This window comes from Pantherophis guttatus, chromosome 1, assembly GCF_059756535.1.
Source record: "Pantherophis guttatus breed Tessera chromosome 1, ASM5975653v1, whole genome shotgun sequence".
Classification (NCBI taxonomy): domain Eukaryota; kingdom Metazoa; phylum Chordata; class Lepidosauria; order Squamata; family Colubridae; genus Pantherophis; species Pantherophis guttatus.
Window position 1 is genome coordinate 156944302 of NC_142063.1, and position 18480 is coordinate 156962781.

Here is an 18480-nt window from a genome sequence, read left to right on the forward strand (position 1 = left end):
AGATACAAAAAATTAAATAGTGTTGTTAAGTTTTAAACATTGGGTTCCATTAAGGAGAAACAGCTGAATTTTCTTACCAAGCATTTCTGTTACTTTGGCTGTTCCTGGTACCTCTGCAGGTTCTCCAGGACCTCCAGCATTACAGGCTATAATACGGAACCTATACTCGGCCCCTTGTGGAAGGTGGGTTAGAGTATATTCACGAATTTTGGTGGGTGTGGTGTTACATTTTGTCCATTCAAACTGGTCAACCTTCTGCATTTCAATTAAATAGCCAGTGACTTTAGAACCACCTTCATCTTCAGGTGGACTCCAAGCCAAGGAAATCGATGTTCTTGTAGTATCTGTAACTCTTGGATTCTGAGGTTTGCCAGGAGGAGCTGGAATACATAATGAGAACAGACACAGCTCTAGTTAAGAGGACTTCACATTTAACACTGTTTTTCAAAAAGGCAGTTCAACCTATTAGCATCTATTATTTCTTAAATAATTCCTAGCAAATGTAGTACATTATTTACCAATTGGATCCATAGCAATTGTAGGCTTTGATGCTCGGCTTGGTTTGCCAGTGCCCCTAGCATTGATAGCTGTGATGCGGTGTTCATACTCCAGGCCTTCAATTAACCCTGTTGACCGATAGCGTGTCATAGTCACAGCAATTTTGTTTACACGGACCCATCTGTCCGATCTAACTTCCTTGCGTTCCACAATGTAACCAGAGATCTGTGAACCACCATCCTCTTCTGGTGGATACCAAGTAAGTGTCATTCCATCACGGCAGACATCAAACACTTCTGGAGTACCAGGAGGACCTGGGATGCCTAGATGTATAAAGCAGAAAACAAATGAGAATGTGATTCCATTTACAGTCTTTTATGTTTTCTCTAATCAAGCACAGTTCTATATCATCTAAATCTAAATCTAAATCTATATCTATAATCAATCTATCTATGTATCTATGTATCTATATATCTATGTGTCTGTCTGTCTGTCTGTCTGTTTGTCTGTCTCTCTCTCTCTCTCTCTCTCTTAACAACTACTTTGTGACTAGTCCAATATAACTGATTATTGAAGCAAAAGAAGAACAAAAGGTATGTAACGTCGGGTCTTAAAATATTTCTTTATATTTCTTTTTAGTTTTTAATGCAAAATATTAACTTACTGATTCTGCTCTTGCATTCTATAATCTCAGATTGCAAGTAGGATCCAATTCCAAAGCGGTTTGTAGCAGCCACACGGAATACATATTCAGCACCTTCAGTCAGTTTAGAAAATTTAAATGTTGTCCGAGTTACTGATTCAGATACTGGTAACCATCCTGGACGGTGGGCATCACGTTGCTCTACCACATATCCACTTAATGTTGCACCACCATCCATCTCAGGTGGTTCCCAGGAAATAGTTACAAAAGTTGAATCAATGTCAACTACTTTAATAGGTCCAATGGGTGGTCCCGGTTTATCTGTGAACAAGAAAAATCAAGCATAAAGGATTCAAAAATAGTGTGGTTCACTTAGGGGGGGAAATGGTGGTGGTGGGGGGGGGGAAGGCAAGGATATATTTTAAATCAACCAACCAAAAATCTTACCAAGAATAATAACTTTGATTGTTTCAAGAACAGTTCCAGTTGTATTCTTCAGTTCAAGTGTATATGCTCCAGTATCTCGTATTGTTGTTTCGCGTATGGTTAATTTAGTGAGTTTAGCAACTGTTTCAATCTTGACACGCTCTGATTCTTTTAGTTTAGAGCCAGCAAAGAACCAAGAAACAGCTGGAGGTGGCCGTCCAGAAATTGGAATGGCTAATTCTATAGGTTTTCCAGTTGGTACGTGAATGGTCTTTTGAGGAATTCCAGCAAGATCAATTGCAGGTAGAACTAAAAAGAGAGAGTTTTAAAAAGTGATATAGTTAATCAAGTCAAACCATGAATCATTGCTATGAACAAAGTTTCACTTTTCACCAGGGCTTTTACCTTTTAGTTCTTGCACAGTGACGGCTGTGACTATTTCTCTTGGTTCTGAGACACCTTTCTGATTTTGGGCTCTGACTCTGAACAGGTACTGTTCTCCTTCATTTAATGAAATGATTGTATGCTCAAAGACTGTAGGTTTCAGGGTTACAACTTTCATCCACCTGTCTGTTCCAACTCTACTGGCCTCAATTACATAGCCAGTTAATCTGCTGCCACCATCATGCTGTGGTTTTTCCCAGGCAAGTGACACGGTAGATTTGGTAACGTCGACCACCTCCAGTTTCTGTGGCACACTTGGGACTTCAGATATAAGCACTGTATCCAATGTCTCACATGGTTCTCCTATTCCATAGATATTTTCTGGCAGAACTCGGAAATAGTATAGAGCGCCTTCCATGAGCCCAGAAATTCTGTAAATGGTTTTGTTGCATTTGGTAGTTACTGTTTTGTAAGCTCTCATGGCAGCCTCACGTTTCTCAATGATGTAGTTATTGACTGGGGCTCCACCATCAATGACAGGAACATCCCAAGTAATAGTTACAGATTCTTTTGTGACTTCTTTTACTCTCACAGCTCCTGGAGGGCCGGGAGTATCTACGGGGGAGCGAAAGAAAATATTAATTATTTATTACACTGTGTCGTCCAATACAACTCTTTTCCTTATTGACAAAACAGTATGCATAGACCGTCACTGGCGTAATCTTGCTTAAAACGTTTTCTCTTTTTGCCGTTTGCCTGGCTCTCTGTTACTTGATTGTGGTGCAGTTTCAAATATCTTTTAATTTGTAATGAAAGAAACACTGTAAAAAGAAATAAAGGGGGTTAATTTACCATAGACTTTTACAAGAACTGTTGCTGATTTCTTTCCCGATTGATTCTCAGCCTCAATGACATATTTTCCAGCATCGTATCGGTTAACTTTGTCCACAACCAAGAGTGTGTAGCTGTCTGTGGTGTCAATGATAGCCCGATTTGCTAAGTCAACACCCGCTTTACTCCACATAATTATTGGCGCTGGTCTGCCAGACACTAAGACCATTAGACGTAAAGAGCCTCCAGCTCTGACAGTAACTGTCTTCTTTAGGTCATCAGCAAGCTCAAGAGCAGGTATTTCTGTCAATGGGAGGAGAAATAAAAGATGAGCTTCTGTTTGAATATTCTAAACAGATGTGTAAATAGAAATCTATGAATGCTTTATAAATGTGACGTTACCTAGCCTTTCCACAGGTTCTATTTCGGCTGGAGACTCGCTGTATTCACTTATCCCATTTATGTTGGTGGCAGCCACTCTAAAGCGGTATTTCTGGCTTGGTCTAAGACCAGTCACGGTGAATTCAGGGTTCCTTATGGTGGCTGTGGTATGGACCCTGTACCATTGGTCAGTGCCTTCTTCTTTCATTTCAAGAATGTAGCCCAATATATCAACTCCACCGTCGTATGTGGGCTTTGTCCAAGCTAAGCTTATGCTGGTCCTAGTAGTATCTACAACTCTTGGAGGTGAAGGAGGTGCAGGAGTATCTTTGGAAAAAAGAACAAATTATTATTGTTATTGTTATTATTTTTCTTGAAGGCTTTCATTCTTTGGGAAAGGCATAAGTTTAATTTTGATCACAAAAACATGATACTGACATAATTATCAGTCTTTGTACAAAACTTTTGCCAGACCAATTCTCAAATACAACTGGTCTGCCTGGAATCCACATTGCATATTGGACATTAATATGATTGAGCGAGTCCAGAGCAGTGGTGAAATCTAAAATTTGTTACTACCGGTTCTGTGGGCGTGACTTGGTGCGGGGGATAATGTGACTGGGTAGGTATGGGCAATTTTTTTTTAAACTTTTAAAACCATTTTTTCTACAACCTCTTCAGTGAAGAGGTTGTAAAAAAATGCTTTCAAAAGGATCTGACGATCCCAGCTGAGTTGCCTGATCGGCAGAGACTTTTTTTCTTTTAAATGCCTCTGACGATCAGGCAACTCAGCTTGGATTATCAGAGGCATTTAAAAGAAAAAAAGGTTTTTTTCTTTTAAATGCCTCTGATGATCAGGCAATTCAGCTTGGATTGTCAGAGGAATTTAAAAGAAAAAAAGGTGTTTTTTTCTTTTAAATGCCTCTGACGATCCAAGCTGAGTTGCCTGATCGGCAGAGACTTTTTTCCTTTTAAATGCCTCTGCCAATCAAGCAACTCAGCTTGGATCGTCAGAGGCATTTAAAAGAAAAAAACCCTTTTTTTGCAGCTCAGCTGGGCATGGGGGGGGGCAGGAATTTTTGCTACCGGTTCTCCGAACCATCCGCCTCCATCGCTACTGGATCGGGCGATCCGGTCCAAACCGGGAGCATTTCACCCCTGGTCCAGAGATATTTCATGAGAAGAGTACTCCACTCCTCTACTCACAATTCCTTATGTCACCAGGCTTGAAATTTTGGGCATGGACAATCTGGAACTGCGCCACCTGCGGTCTGATCTAAGCATAGTGCACAAAATTGTCTGCTACAACGTCTTACCTGTCAACGACTTTTTTAGCTTCAACCTCAATAATACACGGGCAAACAATCGATACAAACTCAGGGTAAACCTCTCCAAACTCGAATGCAGAAAATACGACTTCAGAAACAGAGTGGTCAACACCTGGAATGCTTTACCTGACTCCGTTGTTACATCCTCAAACCCTCACAGCTTCATCCTCATACTGTCGACCTCACCCCATTCCTAAAAGGTCCCTAAAGGGGGCGTGCATAAGCGCACCAGTGTGCCTACCGTCTCTGTCCTACTGTCCCCATTTATTTGTATTCATTTCCTTTGTTCATGTCCTTGTTCATATTTATACCTGCTATCTTGTCCATGTTTGACAAACTAATAAAATAAATAAATAAATAAATAAATATTTCTGAAGAAGTACACTATGGATGGACATCTCAAGGGGAAAACTGTTTAGAAATTCAGACCATTTATATTATCCAGATGACTATTTCCTTTTTATTCTCTCTTTAAAGGCAAATCAATTCAAATCTAAACATACTAATTCTACCACATAACAACCTATCTGTAAGACTTTGTGAAGACTCAGTCTTTTTGCAAATAATTAAATAAATTAAAATCTTTAAGGGCCTGATATGTTTCAATTCACTTTGACCTCTAACCTAAAAGATTAGTCGTCAGAAAACAAAACACTAGAGTTATTAGTTTACCTGATTGAGGGAAACGTTTTCTGATGGAAATACATAGTGACGAATTAGATCATAAGTGCAATATAATTTTTTGACACTCCGTCCCTAAAAGGATTTACCTGTCTCAATTGTAGTGAACCAGCTGTACTTGTGATCTTTAATGGTTAAAGTCAAATCTTTTGGTTTTAATTTTTGTTTTTGTTAAAATAAATACAGTTTTCTGATTTAAGTGGAGCACTATTTCTGACAGAACATTAACTATTGATAATTATTTCAATCTAATCAATCTGGATGTCCGTCTATGTCAATTAAAAGAGAAATGAGTTTTATAAGATTTCACTGAATTAAATGCAAAAGCATAAGTGACTTGGTCACAAGGTATCAGATAAAGGTCATAAATAATAAACAAACAAACAAACAAACAAACAAATAATTCATCTGAGATTCCAAATTATTAAAAAAAAAAACCTATTGACTATTTCATAACCATGACTAAGAAATCATTTATATCACTCGATTTGGAATTAACTATAAAGATACCGTTAGTTTTGGAAACTTACATGATGGTTCTTTGCACAAAATATATTGAGAAGCTTCACTAGGCTCACTGTTTCCAGCAGCATTTACTGCGGTAATACGGAACTGATATTCGCTGCCTTCCATGAGACCAGTGACTTTCAACCTGGTGTCATAAATGGTGTAGTCTCTGTTTACTCGTGTCCATCGTAGACTTCTCTTTTCTCGTTTATCGACCAGATAGGTGCTTATTTCACTACCGCCATCAGATTCTGGTTTCAACCACTGAATAATGATGTGCTCTTTGCCGGCACTCACTGATTCTGGCATCCCAGGAGGTGATGGAATAGCTGAAATAATTTTTTTTAAAGAAAAAAAAATTAGCTATCTCTTACACATATATCCAGCAGAAATTTTTTTACTGAATTAAGGAGGCACTTACTAAATAAATTTCTAGCAATCATTGTTTCTGATTCAAGTGGAACTCCAGGTCCATACTTATTGACAGCTCTTACACGGAATATGTATTCATTATTCTTGATAAGTCTCATCGCTACGCACGAGTGTGTTGCACACTCCGCATTAACAATAACCCAGTTCAGCCTGCTAGTCTCACGTCTCTCAACAATGTAGTGAGTAATTTCTGCCCCTCCATCTTCTTGAGGGGCATTCCAAGCCAAGGTACATTTCTCCTCTGTCACTCTGCTAATGGTGATCTTGCCAGCACATGGACCAGGAGAATCTGTAGACCAAAAAAACCAAACAAACCCCAAAAGGAATTGGTGCATTGATATAACATTGGCTTGAAAAGTAAGTCTGTTCTCTCAGAAATTATGAATCGTGAAATACTCACCAAGTACTTTGACCAAAACAGAGACTTGTTTTGTTCCGCTAGCATTTTTAACAGTTAATGTGTATTTTCCAGTATCACTTCTGTCACAGAACTTGATGATTGCGACGGCATGCTTGCTGGTATATTGCAAAGAGATCTTCTCACACAAATCCAACTCCCTCTCGCCTTTAGACCAAAACACTTTGGGTTCTGGCTTTCCACCAATCGATGCCTCAAGAACAAGATCAGATCCAGCCCTAACAGTTACAACATCTACTTGTAATTTGGCATCTAGCTCAGCTTTGGGTGGTGCTATAAAAAAAACAAGATGAATAAACTCTCAACATAAATTTATTTTAAAGATGACATGTTTAACATCATTTAAATATCTGTGGAGAAAAAGACTTACAATATTCATCTTTGCAGGTGACAGGGCCTGTTGTTTCGGAACCTTTGCTAATCACACCAGCAGAATTCTTTGCTAATACACGGAATTCATATTCTTCTCCTTCACCGAGAGCTGTTACAGTAAAGAAGTTTTCGGAAACAATGGTGTAATTGCATTTCAACCAGCGTCCATCTCCAGTCACGTGGTAGGGCTTGCGTTCTACAATATAGCCAACAATTTTGCTTCCGCCGTCATAAAGTGGAGCAGTCCAGCTCAATGAAACTGAAGACCGGGTGACATCTGTCACTTCTGGTCTACCTGGTGGATCTGAAATAGAACATTATAGTTGACATGTAATTTATTTTTTTAAAAAAAGATTCTCTTAAATAAAAATAGGAATTATACTTTTTCTGTGTTATACTTACCAACTGGATTTTGGGCCACTACTGGCCTAGAAGCTTCACTGGCTTTGCTCACTCCAGCAGCATTTAATGCGTATGTTCTGAACTGGTACTCTAGACCTTCCACAAGTCCAGTGATTTTGTAGTCACATTCAAAGCATGGAGCTTTATTTTCTTTTACCCAAAGGATTGTGTTGCGTTCTTTCTTTTCAATCCAGTATCCCACAACTTTGCTGCCACCATCATGGTATGGCTCCTCCCATCTGATGGACATGGCATTGGCCGAAACAAAATAGACCTCGGGTCTTGTGGGAGGACTTGGGGGGACTAATAACAGAAAGAGAGAAATGTTTAATATTTGGATTCTTTTTCAAGCAAAATTGGAACAAATGTATGCACATTCGTTACGATAATGATTCCTTACCAAATGGATGCTCAGCCACAACTGGAACCGATTCAACGGGCTTGCTGACACCAAATCGGTTTTCAGAACTGACACGGAAAGTATATTCCATATATTTAGTGAGATGAGTAACTTTGATCTGTGTACGCTTGACGCTGGAGTTTACGAGCTGCCATGCTGTTGTGCCAGATTCGCGTTTTTCAACAATGTAGTTAGTAATATCAGTGCCACCATCGTCTTCAGGTTCCTTCCAGGACAAGACGCAGGATTCTGCTGTCACTGATGATATTTCTATGGGGCGTGTAACTGGACCTGGTCTTCCAATAACCATAACTGTGACAGTGAATGTCTTCACACCAGCTGTGTTTTCAAGAGTCAAATAATATTTGCCAGAGTCACCTCTCATGCTGTCCTTAACAATCATTGTAGTTCTATCTTTGGTTGTCTTGATAGTCACTCTATCAGTTTCCTTGAGTCTCATTTCCTCAAGTTTCCAAGTCACTTTTGGAATAGGACGTCCACTAATTGGTATATCAATAGTAAAGGAACTTCCAGCTTTGCAAGTTATAAGTTGCTTAGTTATTCCACTAAGGTCTGCTGTTGGTTCAATCTGTGGTTCTTTAATAATGACAGAGGAGAAAGCTTCTCGTGGCTGACTGTAGCCAGCATCGTTCTTTGCTCTGACCCTAAATTCATATTCGTTGTTCTCAGTAAGACCTTCTACTGTAAAAGTAAGCTGCTTCGTTTGACCCGCTTCACGCCAAACTTCAGTTCCTTTCTGTTTCATCTCTAGTAGATAACTAGTGATACGGCTGCCACCATCATGATCAGGTTTAAGCCAAGCAAGTACCACAGATGACCTAGTGGTATCAACAATATCTAATCTCTTAGGTGGAGCAGGTTCTTCAGTGGCCACCACTGGCTCTGTTAATTCACATGGTTCACCTACTCCATATTCATTTTCTGCTGCGACACGGTAAAAATAGGGCACTCCTTCTGCAAGATCAGTGACTTTAGCTATTTGGCGGGTACATTTTTCATTAACAACCTGCCAGCTACGGCGGCTTGCTTCTCGCTTTTCCACAACATAATGATGGATACGTGCACCTCCATCCAAAATTGGAGCATCCCACATTAAAGTGATGGAGCCTCTAGTCACATCCTTAAATGTAATAGGACCTGGTGGTCCGGGAGTATCTAGCACTTTCACTGTGAAAGCAATAGACTTGCTACCACTGTTGTTTTCTACAGTAAACACATATTTTCCGGCATCTGTTCTGTTGCAATTCTCTACTGTTAATGTACTGAATGAATCTGTTGTGTGAATGTTAGCACGTAAGTTGAGATCGGAATTTGCTTTGGACCATGTAGCAATAGGAACAGGTCTGCCCTTGAAGGCAATAAAGAGGCGGATATTTGCCCCTGCTCGGACTATGTGAGTCTGCTTGAAGCTAGCATCAATATCAAGTTCAGGGGAAGAAAGCCTATCCACGGTTTGTACTGAAGCAGCAACTTCACAGCTTTCGCCTTTGCCTGCGGTATTTACAGCACTGACTCGGAATTTATAATGCTCATTTGGTTCTAAGTCAGTCACAGTATACTTGGTAGCGATCAAAGTCTCAGCATTGACCTTACGCCAATCTCCCAAATCAGCTTTGCACATTTCAATGATGTAGCCAATAATTTCCAAGCCGCCATCAAAAACTGGTGTGGTCCATTCTAAGGTGACACTCGTCTTTGATGTATCTATCACTTTGACCACAGTAGGAGGACCTGGTGGGTGAACTGGATCTCTGCATTTAATCAGCCTTGACACACCACTAGGTGGCCCCACACCAGCCTTGTTTTCTGCCATAACCTGGAACTCATATTCATTGCCCTGAGTTAGTCCTGTGACTCTGAATCTTGTCTCGGAAATGGGTCTCTTGCTAGATACTTTGACCCAGAGAATGCTCTTCTTTTCTCTTCTCTCCAAGATATATTGATCGATATCACTTCCACCATCTGATTTTGGTCTTGCCCACGTGAGAGTGATGCTGTTCCCTGTTACATTGCTAGGTTCTGGAGTCCCGGGTGCATCAGGAACAGCTGTAGAATGAAAATAGAAGATTAGAGAAGGCTTTGGAGAAGACTAACTAGCACGCGCACACACACACACACACACACACACACACACACACACACACACGATTTTCCTATTGATAATGAACTTACTGTAATGTGCTTGTGCTACAAAAGCATCAGATTCCAGAGGCCTGCCGACCCCAAACTTGTTAGCTGCAGAGATTCGGAACTGGTACTCATTGCCTTTTATTAATCTGAGTGCTGTGTAACTGCAGGCTTCACAATGGTCTTCAATTAGCGCCCAGGATACTCTGCTGGTTTCACGTTTTTCAATGACATAATGGGTAATGGCTGCACATCCGTCATTAGCTGGAGGCTCCCACCACAGTGTTGCCTTCTCTTCAGTAATATTGGTGAAGCGTATCGGGCCTCCTATTTTCCCTGGAGTATCTGTAACACAAACATGCAGTGGTTTAAGCAGTGCTGCATTTAGCAGAGAATAAAGAAAATTGCTCAATAAAGGTTATTCAGTTTGAGGCAAATAAGTTTAATGAAAGAATGCCAAATTACCTTGGACTCTTATGGTTATGTCTTCTTGTTTGGTGCCTGATGAATTCTTGGCTTCCACCCTATATACTCCACGATGGTCTCGAGAAGCATCTCTAACAAATATGGTACTATAGCCAATAGCGGTGTTTATTTCAATGCCCAATCGCTTGTCAATCTCTTCTCCATCTTTAATCCAGGTCACCTGAGGAACTGGCCGGCCTGTGATAAGGGCTTTAAGTCTTATGTTTTCCCCTGCTTTGACTGTAAGACCTTCGAAATGCTCAGCACCAAATTCAATATTCGGTGCAACTAGAAAAGAAAAAGAAATAAAGTAAGCTTTACAATGTATCTTCACAATATATCACACTATATCTTCCCCAGAATAAGAGCAGTTTTAACCGCATTAATCAATTCCTTTCTATGAGCTTGAAACCCATTACAGGTAATTCTTGACTTACAACGGCAATTGACCCCAAAATTTCTGTTGTTAAGCAAGACGGTTGTTAAACAGGTTTTGCCTCATTTTACAACCTTCCTTGCCACCTTGCCACCAACCTTAACAGCCTCCAGTTGTTAAGCGAATCACTGCCGTTCCTAAGTTAGTTACATGGTTGTTAAGTGAATCTGGCTTCCCCATTGACTTTGCTTGTCAGAAGGTCGCAAAACGGGATCCCATGATCCAGGGACACTAGAACTGTCATAAATACATGCCAGTTGCCAAGCATCCAAATTTTGATCACGTGACCATGGGGATGCTGCAATGGTCCTAAGTGTGAAAGCTATTATAAATCACTTTTTTCAGTGCTGTTATAACTTCGAATGGTCACTAAATGAATGGTTGTAAGTTGAGGACCATCTATAATAAAAATGCATAGCATGGGGCAACTATTTTGCAGAGTTAGACCCAAACGTTTCATACTGATTCATTCTGACTGAGAAAATCTAACACGCTCACAAACTTTTAAAAAGATTGGAGTGCCATATAATGGAAGAAGTATAACTACTTATGATAACTACTACTACTTATTGCCACTAAGTAAGACTTACTAGCATCATCTCGAGTCATGATATAGCCTGAAGATTGCGAAGGAGGGCTGATGGTCCCAACAGCATTTCTTGCGAGGATTCGGAATTCATATCGATCTCCTGGGCTAAGTCCTGTAACTGTATATTGGCATTCACTGACATCGATAAAATTGCATCTGACCCAACGGTCTTCAGGTCCTTGCCGTTTTTCCACACTATAACCCGCAATCCTGCTGCCTCCATCACGCATGGGTGCAGTCCATTTGAGAGTAATTGTCTCTCTTGTCACATCAATATAATCAGGGGTGCCAGGTGGATCTGAATGAAAATAAAATGCATTCACAGCAATCAGCAAAACAATTCTGGCAGGCTAGGAACATAGGCATTTGATACTGTCTTCAATCACTTACCAACTGGGGAAACTGCTAGATGGAGTTTGCTTGGATCACTAGCAGGGCTTATTCCAGCAGAGTTTTCTGCATATACACGGAACTGATAGTCCAAGCCTTCCATTAGACCAATAATTCTGTATTCTCTACTAGATATTGATGAAATATTTACTTTCTGCCACAGGATGCTATTTCTTTCCTTCTTCTCCACGTGGTACCCAGTAATTTCTGCACCTCCGTCGTAAAGGGGAGCATCCCAAGATATGGTCATTCCATCAGCTGTTATATTGTAAACAACGGGCTTTCCTGGTGAGCCCGGTGGCTTAAACTGGTGTTTAGCTATGACCTCTACTGAGTTAAGTGGTGGGCTTACTCCGTATCTATTTTCCGCACGAATTCTGAACTGATATTCTACATCTTTCACAAGGTTTGGAACTTTGAAGGTTGTCCTTGCTGCACTAGAGCAGACCATTTTCCAGTTCATTTGTGAAGTTTCTCGCTTCTCCACACTATAGCCTGTAATTTCTCCTCCTCCGTCATCTTCAGGAGGATTCCATGAAAGGACCATACTGTCTGCTTTGATTTCATCTAGCTTGATTGGTCCTTTGGGCTTAGAAGGCGGGCCAAGTGTGATAACTGTAAAGGGGAATGATTTTCTGTGGACAACATTATCAAGAATTAAGGCGTATTTGCCGCCATTTTCTTTCTTCACATTCTTAATGCTTAATGTTATTTTGTTTTCCGTTTTCTTGAAGCGAACCTGTTCGCTTTCCTTAAGAGGCATGTTGTCTTTTAGCCAGCTCATGCTAGGTATAGGCTTTCCCTTATATGGCAATTCAAGATGGACATTGTAACCTATTCTCACGGTTACCTGTCCTCCAGGTATATCAGAAAGATCTGCTTCAGGTGTTATTATGTAATCTTTCACTGTAATTGGCCCAATTGTAACACCATCGCTTCTTCCTTTTTCATTCTTAGCTGACACTCTGAAATCCATAACAGAAAGCTCCTTAAGTTTTTCAACTTCAAATTCGCATGTTTTGCTTATGCCTGCATATGACCATTCTGTTTCATCCTTTAATCTTTTTTCAATAACATACTCGGAGATGATACTACCACCATCAAACTCAGGTTTGGTCCACTGTAAGGTGACAGAGGTCTTGGTTGAATCTTTCATGGTTAAATCCCTCACAGGTCCAGGTACTTCAGCGGCTTTCACGGGCTCCAAAGTTTCACATGGTTCACCTAATCCATTTTCATTTTCGGCAAGAACGCGGAAGAAGTAGGGGATCTTCTCTGACAAGTCAGTTATCTTAAAGGATGTATTAGAGCACTTCGCTGTAACGGAAGACCAAGCTCTCTTTGTGGCATCTCTTTTTTCAATGACATAATTTGTAACTTCAGAGCCACCATTTATGAGTGGCGGTTCCCATACCATAGTCACGGTTCCACGAGAAACATTTTTGAGGTGCAATCTCTGGCACGCAGATGGAGTGTCAAGCACTTTGACATTCACAAAGGAGGTTTTGGCTTTTCCAACTCCATTTTCAATCGTAAGGTTGTATTTTCCTGTATCATTGCGAGTGACTTGAGGAATGCTAAGAAGAGTAGATGATTCTGTGTTCTGGATGGTGTATCTTTCGTCAACACTAAGATTTTTGTCACCCTTTCTCCATACGACAGTTGGAGGTGGCCTTCCCTTGAATGGGATCAATATTTGCACGTCTTGACCTGCTTTAGCTACAATGGAGGTCTTGAGAACCACATCCAAATCGATTTCTGGCTCTTCTGCAAAAAAACAACAACATCAAATTGTTAACACTGAGGAAAAGTCAAAAATACAACAAAAAAATGGAAAGGAATAAAGGAAAATGATTAAAATTTCATACCAAGGATGTCTTTAGCTTGTACAGGTTCTGTCATTTCAATAGGTTCACCTTGTCCGGCATAATTTATAGCAGCTACACGGAAGTAGTAATTGATTCCTGGCTGAAGTTGAGAAATAACATATTCTGTGGTTCTCACTTCTCCTCTTGCACTCACTACAGACCACTCTTCTTCATCACCTTCTCTCTTTTCTATAGCATAGCTGGTAATTGCACTTCCTCCATCGTAAACTGGCTTAGTCCAGCTAAGTGTGATAGATGTCTTTGTAGTATCCACAACCTTTAGCTTAACAGGAGCTCCAGGCTTTTCTATAAAACAAATAAAATATAACATGAAACTTCAAAATATTAGCTATTTAACAGGCAGAACAGCAAAACACGAGTGAGGCCTGCCTCCACCTTTTGGCCTTCCAGAAGGGCATGAAAACTGGTCCTGCCAATTGGCTTGGGGTCCTGGTTGAGGTGCTGTATACTGGAGGTGACTGGTGGACTAATAGGAAAGATGACACCATCATACTGGTCTTGCTTCTGGTTTTCTAATTTTCTAATCTTATTGGAGGGCATGAAAGGAGCCTCCCCAAATATTACATTATTTTGGGCAATTGGACGTCCCCTGAGCAACAGTGTTGTCAGCAGCAAAACCTTTCAATCCAGAAGCATGCTCTGGTTAGCTTTGTAGGTGCTTCTGCCATGAATACCAAAAGACCTAATCTTGTTAATGTTAATATTTCAGCACTTATGATTTTACTTATAAACTGTCCAGGGTTTACAATTTACAGCATGAAATGGGATGGCACATAAATTAAATAAAGAAACAAATAAAAACCATGTTCTTGTTTTCTATCATGCCATTTCTAATACTTTTACTAGGTACTTACCAATAGGATCTGCCGCTTTGAAAAAGTCAGATGCTTCAGAGAAGGGGCCTTGGCCGGCTGCATTCACAGCAGAGACTCTGAACTGGTATTCACTGTTTTCGGTTAGTCCTGTCACTTTCTGTCTGGTGTCCCGAATGGTTTCTTTAACGACTCTGAACCAGCCTAAGCTTTTCTTATCGCGCTTTTCAAGATAATATCCACTTATTTCACTACCACCATCCACAGTAGGCCTGGTCCAGGTTGCAGTCATTGACTGCTTGGTTACCATGCTGATCTCTGGCACACCAGGTTGTCCAGGGGTAACTGTATTTTTATTGAGAGAGAGAAAAAAATCACATTAGACCAACACAATCAATTAGCAAATACATTATTAAAGATATTCCAGAATACATTGATGTCTATCTTACCAAATCTGTTTTTAGCTACAACGCTATCAGATTCCAGTGGATCGCCAACACCAAATTTGTTTACTGCTCGTATACGGAAAACATATTCATTTCCTTTTATGATTTTCGTGGTAGTGACATTGCATTCTTCTTGTTTTTCTGAGACCATAGACCATACCACGCGGCTTGTTTCACGTTTTTCAACAACGTAGTGTGTCACTTTGGCGCCTCCATCATCAGCTGGTGGTTCCCACTGAAGAGAAATCTTTTCAGCCGTGACTGTTCTAAAATGAACAGGCCCACCTGGAGGTCCTGGCTTATCTGTTGAGCAAATGATATCTATTAATATACAAGAATAACCATGGCTAGAGGAATTTAAAAGAACAATGAAGTGTAATACTTTTCAAAGCATACCAAGTATTTGTACTTTAATGGTAGCAGATGCTGAACCCATGGCATTCTTTAATTTCAGTTCATAGCTTCCACTATTGATACGAGTTGCATCCTTGATCAGTATAGAGGCGAATTCAGTGGTATTTTCAATAGATATTTGGGCACTTGTTTGTACTTCTTTGCCATTTCTAAACCATTCTATTGACGGTATGGGTTTTCCTGAAATCCCAAGTTTGAGCTTAACTGCAGTGCCAGCTTTGTACTTGACCACTTCGGTATATTCTGGTGGTACATCTATTTCAGGTGCACCTTAATGAAAGATAAATAGAATAAAAAGCCATTAAGACACTTTACATGCTAAAAGGCTCACAGAAGAGCAGCTAAGTAAGAAGAAATATGCCATTTGACTAAAATTCTGCACCATCTGATACCCAAAAGAAAATCAAATATAAGTCTACATGATACTGTCATATTAAGAACTCTTGAATTCAGCTGCATATTTCTGCCAGGGATGATAACTCAAATCCTATAAATAAAAATGTATTTATAGATTTATTATAGAATAATAATTTATTTACATTATAAATATAAATAATTATATAGCTATATATAACTAAATAAATAACTATTATTATAAAAAAAATTATAAATTTATTATAGAATAATATAAATTTATTATAGGACAATAAATTTATTATAGAATAATATAAATAATTTATTTATAAATTTTTTATAGAATAATATAAATTTATTATAGGACAATAAATTTATTCTATAATAATATAAATAATTTATTTATATTATAAATATAAATAATTATATAACTATATATAACTAAATAAATAACTATAATTATTATAAAAATATTTATAAATTTATTATTTAAACCAAAAATATATTTGGTTTAAGACATTTCTTACCATATGTGTCCACACAAGTGACAGGTCCTAAAACATCTGATGGGTTACTAATTGAACCCGCGGCATTCTTAGCAAAGACACGGAATTCATATTGAGAGCTTTGAGTCAATCCTGATACAGTAAACAGGGTCTCTATGACATTGGTAAAGCTGGCTTTTGCCCATCTTCCGTTTGGAAAATCGCGTTTCTCCACAATGTATCCAGTGATTTTGCTACCACCATCAAAAGCGGGTTGTGTCCAAGAAAGGCTGACAAACGTCTTGGAAATATCTGTGACTCGAAGGTTTCTTGGTGGTTCTGCAGTTTGGAAAACAATTGCATTTGTAATGAACATTTGTTTAAGTACCCAACGCTAGCTGACCAAGAATGTTTTGCACTAAAGTCAACATTAGAAATGTGATGCTGTATTACCTTTTTTTAAATTAATATTTTTTATTGTTTTATATCATACATTTGCTTTCTATGTTGAGCAGTGTAGTCTCTACGTGTCCAAGACGTTAACATGCGAACGTACAAACATCATGATCATCGTCATTATAGTCATATATACATTAATAAATATGCAGTAACATATAAACAGATATGGGATAACATCCATCATATTATAACATATATTGTCTTCCATTATGGTGTCAATTATATAAACAGCAAGTTAAAAAAAAATCCTGTCTGTTTTCCTTTCTCATATATACCATATTTCACCCAATTTTACAATGACAGTCCCTCTAGTAGTTGTGTGAAGGCGTGTAACACTCTCATGTTCCAAGGAGGAAACTGGAATCCCTGAATACATAAGGTCCCATAACAGGATTCTAAACTAAGTGCTCAAAGTCCATAAAATATTAAATATTGATACCTGTTTAAAGATTGAGTACAAATTTATTGAACTTCATTTTAAGAACTGTGGAGCCTGCAAATCTGGAAAATATAGAGGGCCCCGAAAGCCCTACTAAGCAGGTATATACAAAAGTATGAAGGCTATTGCTTAATGCATTGTAAGCCGCCCTGAGTCTCTGGAGAAGGGTGGCATACAAATCAAACTAACTAACAAACAAACAAACAAACAAATAAATAAGTCTCTTTCCGTCTTTCTTCTCCTTCCCTCCCTTCCCTTCCATTCTCCCCTCCACTTCCCTCTCCTTCCCTCTTTCCTTCTCCTCCCCTCCCCCTCCTTCCCTCTCTCCTTCTCCTCTCCCCTCTCTCCTTCCCTCTTCTCCCTTTTCCTTTCCTCCTCTCCCTTATCCTCTCTGTGGAGAATGTGATGCTGTATTACTGAATACATACCGCACGCATCAATTGCAAGAACTGCATCAGATGGGTGGCTTGGTTTTCCGATGCCTGCTGCATTTTCAGCGTAAACTCTGAATTCGTAAATTAGTCCAGCTGTAATGGTAGTTGTGTTGAAGTGAGTTGTGCGTATAATCATTTTATTCACTTTCTTCCATAAAATACTGTTTCTGTCCTTCATTTCCAGATGGTAACCAATGACTGCACTGCCTCCATTAGAAACAGGCTCATGCCATCCAACAATGATGTTTTCTCGGGTAACATTAGTGATCCATGGTGTTGAAGGTGGCCCAGGGGTAGCTGAATAAACAGGAGAGGCAAGTTAGCAAAGTATATGCCTATATCTGACAAATTCATGCAACCAGAACCCAAAAAACGGAAGTACTTACTATAAGGCAGTTTTATAACTACACACGCTGAATCGAGATGATCGCTAATGCCGAAGCGATTTTCTGCTTTGATACGGAACTGATACTCTTCTCCGGTGGTTAACTTCATGACCTTAATCATATTTCTAGCAACTGTTGCAGACACCTCAGACCACACAGCAGTGCTTGTTTCTCTTTTGAGCACAATGTAGTTTGTGACTTGGCTTCCGCCATCGTAATGTGGAGGCTCCCACTTCAGGGTGACTCCTTTTTCAGTGATGTCACTCACCACAACAGGACCGACTGGGGGACCTGGTCTATCCAGGACAACAATTTTGATGAAGGATTTTGTGGTTCCACTGGAGTTTGCAGCTGTGATGTCATATTTACCAGCATCGGTAGCCACGCTTTCCTTAAGGTTAATAATTACACACTCTGCAGTGGTTTCTGTATTAAACCTCATGGTTGGCTTGAGGGGAATGCCATCTCTGGATAAAGACACCTTTGGCAAGGGTTTTCCCGAAATTGGAATCTCGACCTTTAGATTTGAACCAGCTCTCACATAAACTGTATGGTTCGGGAAACCTTTCATATCCACTTCAGGCGATTCTGAAAAATGCAACAATAGCACATTAAAAATATCGAAAATGCC

At 39.6% G+C, this 18480-nt stretch overlaps 1 protein-coding gene across 1 annotated transcript in view; it reads right to left on the reverse strand.

The window, feature by feature from the left end:
- TTN (titin) overlaps positions 1-18480 on the reverse strand; it is a 312529-nt gene that overhangs the window by 14198 nt on the left and 279851 nt on the right. Inside the window, exons 295-318 of the mRNA XM_087882058.1 lie at positions 17850-18437; positions 17458-17760; positions 16174-16470; positions 15275-15562; positions 14882-15181; positions 14475-14777; positions 13600-13905; positions 11732-13498; positions 11343-11639; positions 10317-10604; positions 9897-10196; positions 7704-9770; positions 7304-7606; positions 6900-7205; positions 6512-6802; positions 6101-6400; positions 5703-6008; positions 3185-3490; positions 2804-3085; positions 1973-2566; positions 1589-1876; positions 1163-1462; positions 519-821; positions 78-380 (exon numbers count right to left, since the gene is read on the reverse strand). Coding sequence (XP_087738184.1) covers positions 78-380; positions 519-821; positions 1163-1462; positions 1589-1876; positions 1973-2566; positions 2804-3085; positions 3185-3490; positions 5703-6008; positions 6101-6400; positions 6512-6802; positions 6900-7205; positions 7304-7606; positions 7704-9770; positions 9897-10196; positions 10317-10604; positions 11343-11639; positions 11732-13498; positions 13600-13905; positions 14475-14777; positions 14882-15181; positions 15275-15562; positions 16174-16470; positions 17458-17760; positions 17850-18437 — 10986 coding nt within the window. The remainder of the gene's footprint in view (positions 1-77; positions 381-518; positions 822-1162; positions 1463-1588; positions 1877-1972; positions 2567-2803; positions 3086-3184; positions 3491-5702; positions 6009-6100; positions 6401-6511; positions 6803-6899; positions 7206-7303; positions 7607-7703; positions 9771-9896; positions 10197-10316; positions 10605-11342; positions 11640-11731; positions 13499-13599; positions 13906-14474; positions 14778-14881; positions 15182-15274; positions 15563-16173; positions 16471-17457; positions 17761-17849; positions 18438-18480) is intronic.